Raw genomic sequence first — 10,973 nt, 5'->3', positions numbered from 1 at the left:
GAAATGACCTTTCTGCCCTTTAATTTGAACGACTCATCACAGCCGTTTTGTGCTTTGCTCAAATTCAATAAACACAGCTTGATGGTGGTGTACCCTTTTTGTCTCACCATTTCTAATTGAGAATGAACTCAAATGCGGGATATTTTGGCACCCTTTTTGTTTTCAAAATTGATACGGCATCCCCCAAGCCTTTGATGTTAGTTGTATAACTGTTCAAAGCTTTTCAAAGCTTTACGTCAACATTGCAATGTCCACTGGAAAACCACTCAAATTACTTTAAGAATGCAAAAAATTTATTATTGTCTGTGTATTCTAATCGCATCCTATTTTTGCTAAATTTCTAAAACAAAATGAGTTCATCATCTTAAACAGCAGATTTCAGAATTTGACAAAGCTCAGAGTTCTCTGCGTTGCCTTTTACCAACATGAGTTCTAAAAATAAGCGAGTTGAAAAACTGTCAATATAACACCTGTAATTTGCTTTTTTTTTAATTTTTTTATTTTTATAATATGTATTTTATATAATCTAGTATGTTAGGCTAATGGAAATTAAGTATGTTTTAATTTTTAAATTTCAAATCACTTAATTTTTTATCTGATTTACCAATTTATTAAATAGTGGTATTAAAAGTCTTGAATTTATAAGAACTCCTCTTACGTAATTTTTTTCAAAACCCTAAAGGCTAACAAAGAAAAGCAAAGCACACAGTAGAATACACAAGAGTGAACTTTTACACAGTGAAACCCATTGGCTAATTTTTTAGATTCTGAAAAACAGAAATCGGGAAACATCAATTAGAGTATATTTTGTAGAATTATGTCTACAAGTAACTGGTCTGTTTTCACGTGCATCTAAAAACGCCTTTAGAATATAGCCAAGTAATCACTTTTAGAATGTAATTCAGCATCCTTGGCGGCATCATGCTAAATGGCTTAACCTCAAGATCATCTTACAGAGATGAGGAAATGCTTGTGAGGGAGTTATATTTTGGCTGTTCAAAACAAGGAAGTAGAATCCTCAAGCTTCACTACTAGAAAAATGGTCTTTTGTGACACTTGTCTTCTGACACTTTATTATAAAGTATCAGTAATTACATGTATTTGGGGCATTTTCCGTGTTTAACAGATAAGTATCACAAATTACTAATACTACGGTGTCAGTAAATCAAATATCACAGATTCGTGACACTAAAGTATTAGTAGTTAAAAAAATAAAATTTTAATTTTGTATCTACTAATAATCGAACTGAAGACCTCTAAGCCATAACCTTTTTATTTTAACCGCTATACCACTCGGCCACAAATTGCATTTTTGAACTTATAAATTAATAAATAAATAAATATTATAACTTAAAACCTAAAATCTAAAAATCTTTCATGTTCTGTGTGAAACCTAAAACCTAAAAATTTTTGTTAAAGTAAAAAATCTATCTCACGGCCGCCGAAGCTTTCTTCCTTCTCTCTCCTTCCCTCTCTCTCGCTCTCTTTCTCTCTCTAACAATGATCTACCTTGAAAGCCGCCTTTGTCAAAACCTTGAAACCCGTCGTCCTTAAGCTAAAATATCCCTGAAAAGAACCCAGAAAGTGCTGTGAAGAATTTGGGCAAAGCTAAGGTTTGAAAGTCCGAATCAGTGTTGTGGTAACTCTTTGTCTCATTCTCTATTCTCATTGTTTAAGTATTTATCTATTAATTGATTGATGTTTATTGAGTGCAAATGAGAGCTTGCACTTGTTTGGAAATCTAGCCATCTAGGGTTTTTGTTGCTTATAATCTAATTTATTGTTTAATAAAATAAATAAAACGCAGCTTTATTATAGGTGGAATTCAGTTTATTAAGTGAAAGAATGATTACAATCGGTGATTATGGATTTAGGTTGAATGCAATTTGTTAATTAAAAGAATAATGGCAATCGACAATCATGTGTTTAGTATGTACTATATTTCGTTTAATGGTGTGTATGAAAACCCAAACCTAAAATTTTCTTAAGTAAAAATCTCCATTCTCCCTCACGAAATTATGCTGAAAATTTGAGGATTGATAGACTGTTGTTGTGAACTTGGTTGTTTCCGAACTTGACTAAATGACTTTCAATTGATTTGAAAGTTTGATTAAACTAAGTTTAAATGAGAACATTTTAATTCTGGAAATTTTGGAATGAATTGGGTTTATATTTTATTTTGAATGGATTTCTCAATATGGTTGGTTGTTGTCCAATTTTATTAGAAATTACATATGTACCATGTTTGATATTGCAAACTATAGTCTAACAGAGTTAGAATAAGCTGAAATTCGGATAAACTACACTTCTATTTGCATACTTCAAATCTGGAAAATTTTATTTTGATTGAACTTGTAATTTATTTTTAATAATTTTTCAAACTCTGATGTCTCTGCAGTAACTTCTTTTGACAGAACTGTTCATTAATTTTTGATCCTATCAAACACCAGTCTAATGATATCGGAATAGCCTCAAATTTTAATATGTTGTTGACTTATATGTCCACTTAAAATCTGGAAAGTATCATTCTGATATATTTAGTATTTTAAATTTAATATATATTCAAACACCTGCTGCTACTTTTACAGTTTCATATGCAATTTTGACAGAACTGTTCATTAATCTTTGATCCTATCAAACACCAGCCTAATGATATCGGAATAGCCTCAAATTTTAATATGTTGTTGACTTATATGTCCACTTAAAATCTGGAAAGTATCATTCTGATATATTTAGTATTTTAAATTTAATATATATTCAAACACCTGCTGCTACTTTTACAGTTTCATATGCAATTTTGACAGAATTGTTCATTAATGTTTGATCCTATCAAACACCAGCCTAATGATATCAGAATAGCCTCAAATTTTAATATGTTGTTGACTTATATGTCCACTTAAAATGTGGAAAGTATCATTATGATATATTTAGTATTTTAAATTTAATATATATTCAAACACCTGCTGCTACTTTTACAGTTTCATATGCAATTTTAACTTATATAGTTTTATCATGTGAGAAGCAAATGTAGAGTTGTCCAAATGACTTGGAAATTTGATTTGTGGTGCATTGACATGTCTAATTATGTTTTGTTCATAGCATTCCAAATTAAATTAAAGAAAATCTTAAATTCAAGCTGTCAACGTTTCCTATTAAATCTGATTAGTGATAAATCTACTAACTTGCAGTACTTTTCAGGGAAAAAAATGTGTCAACACTGTGAATTGCAACGAGAGAAGAAAGTACCAAAGGCATAAATCTTTTTTCATTATATTTGGGACTACTCTTAAAGGTTAGTCTTTTCCTTTTTCCTTTTTTTCTTTTTTATTTAAGGTAATCATATTCTTTTTAATTTTAATTACAATCAATTTGGTGCTGTTATACAACTCGCACCAACCAATCAATTTATTAATGTGACTAGATGGAAGATTGCCATATGTGGGGAATATATGAAGTCAATACTAAAGGTACAGCCAATTGTCTCATTTTTCAGAGTTATAATTGTGCGGCTTATACACTTGCTTTTTTCTTTGCCATTTTGCTTTTGATATGAAATGAGTTTGTTTCTTTTCTTCTTTTCTTTACACTCTTATTATCTTCGTTGGGCATATATTTTAACAGACATGCTCTTGTGGAATGGCCTGCAATTTTATCCACTGTTTCCGCAACCCTAGCGGAGACTATGAATGGGCTGATTGGGATAAACCACCTCCGAGATATTGGGTGAAAAAGATGGCTGCTTTATTTGGTTATTCTGATGAATCTGGGACCTGGAATCAAGAACGCGAAGGACAAACGAGGAACAAGATAGATTCAACTAATGCCGACAGGTATGCTTTTATTATTAGTCATAGACACTAAAAACTGTACTTGGTATATATGAACTCTTGTTTATTTAATTCACTTTCTGTTATTTGAATTTTTTAGTTTAAACTTCCATGTTTGACCGATGATTTTGAGAGGTTTCTTCATAGTATCGTTCTCTTCATTTGTGTTTTCTTCAAGTCTCCTAACTTGGTTTTCTTAGAAGCAATGAATAATGAAAAGATGTTCTTTCAATGCAAGATTTAAAGAAAGTTCTTCTGTTGGTTTTTTGGTCTATTGTTCGAGTTTAAAACCCACTTTCAAAAATGTATGATTAGTATGTGGCGTAATGACCATGTTGCAAGCATGGCAAGAAAATAATTAGATTCAACAAGAAGCCTTTGGTGATGTAGCATTGCGATCTTATGTACAAGGGATGATGATCCAAACTATGATCAAATTTCATTATTTAATGTATTTACTGCTGATGTTAGAAATCTTCTAGTTATTTATGGTTTTGTAATTTCTTATGCAGGCATCATTACAGAAGGTCTAGATCAAGGGAGGCTGATCGTGTGAAAAGTGGTTCTGGCAGAAGCCATGATGATGAACGTCAATTGTTCATGAAACAACTTGGAGTCGGAGGCGCTCCAATTATCACAGTGAAAGCAGAAGTGATGAGGCTAATTCTGATGGAAGTTGGTCAGATAGGGACAGAGACTAATTTTTATGTATTGAATTTGGATTATTTAGTTATGAGAGTAGGATATCTCATATTTTGGCTATTGAAGTTCAATTTGTAATATATACTAATAATATTTAAATGTGAAATGAAAGATTTTGTGATATAAATCAATTTCTTTTTGTTATTTTGTGGTGCTTTTAATTTTACAAATAAATCAATAGGCAATGATCCAATTTAATTTTTTATTTTTTTAAAAATAAATTAACTAGTGATACCATGGTAACAGTAATCATAGACACTAATAAAATATCAATAACTACTAATACTATGGTGTCATAATATCGGTGATACTGTAGTAATAGTAATCACTGACACCACTTACAAGTGTCACTATTTTTCTGACTCCCAGATTACTGACACAATTAACAAGTGTCAGTAAAAGTAATTTCTGACACTATTCTAAAGTCAGTAAAGACCATTTTTCTAGTAGTGCTTGATGATACGAATCACAATTAGATGAACATGCAAAGGCGCTATTATAACGCTCGAGTCAGCTTCACTCTCAACAATGCATGTAAATTGAAAGAAGAAGATGAGAGCTTTCTCTCATAATCCAAGAGAGATAACTATCCCCCTCTGAGTCAGACTTTGTCTCCACTTATAGCCACTCTCAAGTGGCCAGATATTAAAATCCTTTCCGGGTCTAATCTCCCGAGTCCATTCTCGAGGATTAATCCCAAGGTTTCATTATTACGCCTCACTTAAATTGTGCACTTGATCTTGTTTCCGAAGCCTATTTGCTCCTTGTCAATGTTTCTGTTTAATGTTGCATGTGATGTTTCACATATTTAATTCCAAACCTTATTGCTCCGAAGTTCATTCACGATCAATTATTTTTTATTTTCTTGATTGAGTAATTTTTAAATAGTTTTATGAAAAATAAGCATTAAAATTGATTTAAACTTGTTTTAAAAAAAATTAAAAAGTTGTTATTCTTCATTTTATTATTTAGATCTAAATGAGACACATGAAATATTGTTGATCCTCTAAAAATAAGACCCATATTCGTATGCTGCCAAATTTTAAAATATACTGAAAAACAAAAATGAAATTTCCTAGATAGCCCATAGCCTAATCAACGGGTAGTGGCAACTCTATGAGACATGAAGAGCCATTTCAACAATAACAATGCCAAGTAATTTCATGGGGTCCGCCTAAGTTACAATTAACTATGGTTGACTCGCAAATATCATTCAGCCTCTTATACTATATATTATTTATAATTTATTAATAAGTATTATAAAATTTTTTGTATTATAAAATTTCGTTGAGTTCCTTATACTCTATTTTATTTTATTGAAATTCTTAGAGTACCGATTCGCCACATTTAATTTTAAATTCTCAAAATACCTTCCATTTAATTAAAAATATAATAATAATTAAATAGATTATAATTATAATTATGACAATTATTTTATTATAATTAATTATAATTTTAAATGGATTATTATTATCAACAAGAATAAAATTAATATAGAGGATTGGGGGGCTAAATAATATTTTGCGGGTCGGCGTAAGTTAGGTTAAATGTAACTTAGGCGGACCCACTTTGATGTAGTTGCTTCCTGTCAAAACTGTTTGGACTCCACCAGTCCACCGTACAAACAAAATATTGAAAATGATGATCCAAAATTAACTTAGTAATAAGGATTAAAAAATTATTAGATTGGCACTTAATTTGGACTAATGAAACTGCAGTTACTTGAATAAGCTTTTGTTATTGTTGTTGCCCAAATTTTCTCAAATAGCTAGTATAATTCTTTTTTTTTCCTCCCTTTTTTAATGATAAATTTCGTTTTCTTTTGTTTCTGTTTATATGTATACATTGTTGCCGAAATAATTTTTTTTCAATAAAACCCAATCAACGAGCTTCTTCTTCGTCATTTTCAAGCTCCGTTGTTGTAGCTCAGATGTTAGCTTAACGTTAAAACACCCAAAATGCATGCTTTTTTTTATTAAAAAAAAAAAAAATTCTACTCAAGCGTGCTTCTTGGATAAGTTCAAATGGGTTAATGGGCTGTCAGTGGGCTTCTATCCCACTGGCATTGAACCAGTGGGCTCAACATGGGTTTGAGTCCGAACCTTGAGCCAGGATTCTTTCTCTTTTCAGTTATATAATAACTGTATTGAATTTTTTTTCTTTTAATTCCTTCATAATTAAGTAGGAGCAAATCTCTCCCTAAAAAATTTATAATTGACAGTCCTAAAGGTAAAAATGTTCAAATTGACAAATGAAAAAATTTGAATTATGCCATAATAATATTAATCCATGTAAAATATTTAATTATAAATATATCAATAAATTTCTATTTAAATGATCTATACATCTTTAAACACAGCTGTATGGTAGTGCTCCGAACACACTAGTGAAAATTGTACATTAGACCATTAAATGGACTCGCCGCGGGACGTCCATCACTTGTCGGCAAATATTGCTACTTTTTAGATTACATACGAACCATGCACCTTTTTTTTTTAACAAATGAATTGATTAATGAGTAATTTTATCCAACTATCTTGGTTTTATTTTTCCTCGATAAAGGGCAAAATCTGTCTGTTTGTATCAAATTAGCCTTTTACTCATGTTGAAATGATTGATGAACTATTAATTCATGTTTGGAAAGGAATTAGAAAAGAGAAGAAAGATGAAAGAGAGAGAGAGACAGAAAATGAAGGAAAAAGAATAATGACCTTCATTCCATTATTTGCTATGATACAGAATACATCTCTTTTTCCTTATTTTTTTTTCTCTCCCCTCCTTTTCTCTTTCTCATTTCCTTTTAATTTCTTCAAACTAAATTGTATTTATAGAGGAACATAAGTTAAAATTGATGTTAAAGTCATTTTCATAAGAGTTAGGGACCACAAGTTTTATTTTTCCTCACAAAAGAGCTTGATTTGTCTATATATATCAAATTAGTCCTTTACTCGTAATAAAATAATTCATAAACTATTGAATGTATTTGTAGGGTTATATAAGTTAAAATTAAAGTTAAAACTGTTTTCGTAAGATTTAGGAACCATTAGGACTATTAGTCGTAAAATAAAGACTTTTATTTTTAACATATAAGGATCGTTCTTATGTGAGATATCAAAATTAATTTTCTTTCATAAGTATTTATTCCTAAGTTAAGAATAAATCATGTCTAACAAGTTATCCTTGATACATGACCGAAGTATGTTATAATTATATGAATTTACATCGTCAGTCGGAATATGTCAGTACTATTAACTAAGTAGATTCTTATATAAATTCAAAAATCAAAACAAAAAGATTCAGGGATCTACTTGATGCAAAATGGACAATAATGTCCTTAAATGAAAAAACACAAACACTCAGGGACCTCATGTTATTAAGTCAATGATTAATGCGCAAATAAATAAATAACTGCCATGTGTAAGGCGCAGAGTGTAAATAGTGGCCTTGCCCTTCGTGGTTGCTGTCTTGAACTCATCAGATCGCTCTCAAAACTGCATCAACTGTCAGGTAAATCTAAATCTCGTTCACTCTGATTCTGTCAAGTTAATACAAATCTGAATGAACCTTGAGTTCATGAGTGGATCTGCTTTATGTATAAATCTATACATTGCCCATCGAAATCTCATTTGCTGATGCTACATGCAACATGCTGATTCTGCCTTTTGTTTCATTTTTTTTTCCTTCTTTTTTTATCATAGATTTGCCTCAAGAGATGTTTAGATCATTGATGTTTGAGTCATTTTAGCAAATGGGTTGACTTTGTTTTTGGCATTCAATCAAGAAGTTTTGCATCTTGACATGATATGATCATGCTTGATCCATAATTATTCATTGATTATATTTTTTTAAAAAATCTTTCAAGATTGATTGGTCTCAAAATCATCTAAAGGAGCGGTCTTTGATTGTTTCTAGGATCTGATTTTGAACGTAAGTAGGCAGGCTTGCATTTGTTCTGTTTTGAGATTAAATGTTGGTGATCAATTCTCTAATCTCGATTTGCTGATGTTCATGCAGTCATGCTCAGCAATTTTCCTTTTATGTTGTCCATTTTGTTGGAGTTAATATTAAATATTTGTTGTTAGTAATCATTCAGCTTTTCTCCCCCTGCTTTTAAGAGCACTGAATGCTTTAAGATTGCAGGTTTTACTTTGGAAGCGTTGATTTCTGTTTTTTTTTTTTTTTTCTTGTTTTTTTGGTTATGATGCAATCTTATCTTTTCATTGTTTGGTAATATTTATTTCGGAAGGTATGGCATCATCTGATAAGCCGGAAGTAGTTGAAAGGGATGTTAAGGAGAAAGGGCACAAGGAGGATGACAAAGAAGAGGGAAAAGGTGGATTTATCGAAAAAGTCAAGGATTTTATCCATGATATTGGTGAAAAGATTGAGGAAACAATTGGATTTGGGAAGCCAACTGCTGATGTTACTGCAGTTCACATTCCTAAAATTAATCTTGAAAGGGCAGATATTGTTATTGACGTGCTCATTAAAAACCCGAATCCTATACCGATCCCTCTAATTGACATAAACTACTTGGTTGAGAGTGATGGAAGGAAATTGGTTTCTGGATTGATCCCAGATTCTGGAACTATTCATGCACATGGCGAGGAGACTGTCAAAATCCCTGTTACTCTGATTTATGATGACATTAAAAATGCATATGATGATATCAAGCCTGGGATGATTATTCCATATAAGATCAAGGTTGACCTGATTGTAGATGTGCCGGTTTTTGGAAGGTTGACTCTTCCACTTGAGAAAAATGGAGAGATCCCCATTCCTTACAAGCCCGATATTGATCTCGAGAAGATTAAGTTTGAGAGATTCTCATTTGAAGAAACTGTTGCAATTCTTCATTTGAAGTTGGAAAATAAGAACGACTTTGACTTGGCCCTGAATTCACTTGATTATGAAGTTTGGCTATCAGATGCGAGCATTGGAGCTGCTGAACTCACAAAATCTGCCAAAATTGACAAGAATGGGATTAGCTATATTGATATTCCTATCACCTTTAGGCCCAAGGACTTTGGCTCCGCACTTTGGGACATGATCAGAGGAAAAGGTACTGGTTACACCATGAAAGGACATATTGATGTGGACACACCTTTTGGAGCTATGAAGTTACCAATCAGCAAGGAGGGTGGTACTACGCGCCTCAAGAAGAACAAAGAAGATGGTGGTGATGACGACGACGATGATGAGGTATGTTAAACCTGTTGCTTTCATGTTGAAATCCAGCATCTCATGCTCGACTGTACTTCAGCATCTCATGCTTGACTGTACAGTTATGTTGTTCATAATTGACTTTTTCTATATAATGGATAAATAATTAGAAAAGCAAAACTTCCTTAACTTAATTCACTTTGAATTTCTGGAGAATAAAGGTTACATAAGTATGACTCTGATTTGCTTATCCTTTGCTTGGTGGATCTCAACAAATGCTTCCTTCGCGTGTAACTGTCTATATTATTTTTCTTGTAACTGTCTATATTATTTTTCTAATAACAGTCTCGTAAAATCATATATTATATATGATTAAGGCTGGAGTTTTTATCATTTATCAATCCCATTTTAACTATATTATTAAGTAATCTCTCAACTTACTGGCCATAAATGAATGTATGAGAAATGAGCAGGAAGTGAGGGATTTATAGAGAATTATAGGAGTTCATATGATTCTAGAAACATATAAATGCAGCTACTCATGTTTTGGTGTAGTCATCAAAATAAATGGATCTGTACATACAAAATATTTGCACTATGCTATACAAATTAGCTTTCAAGGTGGTGCATGGTCCACTGACTGTAGTGAAGCAAATTTAATCAGAATCAGGTTAGGTATTTTAGAGTTTGGTATCAAGGCCATTATGCCTAAAACATAAGCATCTAGTGCTTATGAATGTGCTATTCACTTCAATAGGGATAATGTTGTATGCAATGTACGAACTCCATCAACTTTAGAGAAAGCCTCTTTTTGTACCATATATATGAGTATATATCAGACACTTAATGCAATGTTCTGATAGATGGTTTTGGTTGTGTATCTAACTAAAATCTTAATTTCTTTTTTCTGTGCAAGATTAGAGCAGCTGCTGATGGGGGACAGTAGTGGTTCATATGAGTTGCTGTGTTGTTTAATTATTGGAGATTTGTTCATTATAATAATAGATCAATAGACACTCGAGTTCAAAGTATCAACTTCTTATGTTAGCATAAATACTTCCTTTAGAGGAGAAGTTGGTATTGTGTGTTTATGCATATGTATGCTGTTGTTACAGTGATCGGTGTTGCATTGTGTGGCATTTGTTTTTTATCAGCACAGCCACTTACCGGTAGACTTGTCAAAACATTTAGTCCTTATTTGGTTGGATTTGCTTGCTTGTTTCTTGCTTTCTGCCTGCAAAATATTAGTCTAATGACAATGTGTTTGGTGTATATGTTGAA

At 31.8% G+C, this 10,973-nt stretch overlaps 1 protein-coding gene across 1 annotated transcript; it reads left to right on the top strand.

The window, feature by feature from the left end:
* Window positions 1-7,958: 7,958 nt before the first annotated feature.
* On the top strand, window positions 7,959-10,973 carry LOC18047764. Its single transcript, XM_006441929.2, has 3 exons — window positions 7,959-8,036; window positions 8,776-9,731; window positions 10,608-10,973. Exons 2-3 carry the CDS (start codon window positions 8,778-8,780, stop codon window positions 10,611-10,613), a joined length of 960 nt encoding a protein of 319 aa, XP_006441992.2. The 5' UTR covers window positions 7,959-8,036; window positions 8,776-8,777; the 3' UTR covers window positions 10,614-10,973.

Source organism: Citrus clementina, unplaced genomic scaffold (assembly GCF_000493195.1).
Source record: "Citrus clementina cultivar Clemenules unplaced genomic scaffold, Citrus_clementina_v1.0 scaffold_3, whole genome shotgun sequence".
Taxonomy (NCBI): Eukaryota; Viridiplantae; Streptophyta; class Magnoliopsida; order Sapindales; family Rutaceae; genus Citrus; species Citrus x clementina.
This window is presented reverse-complemented; position numbering and strand designations above follow the sequence as displayed.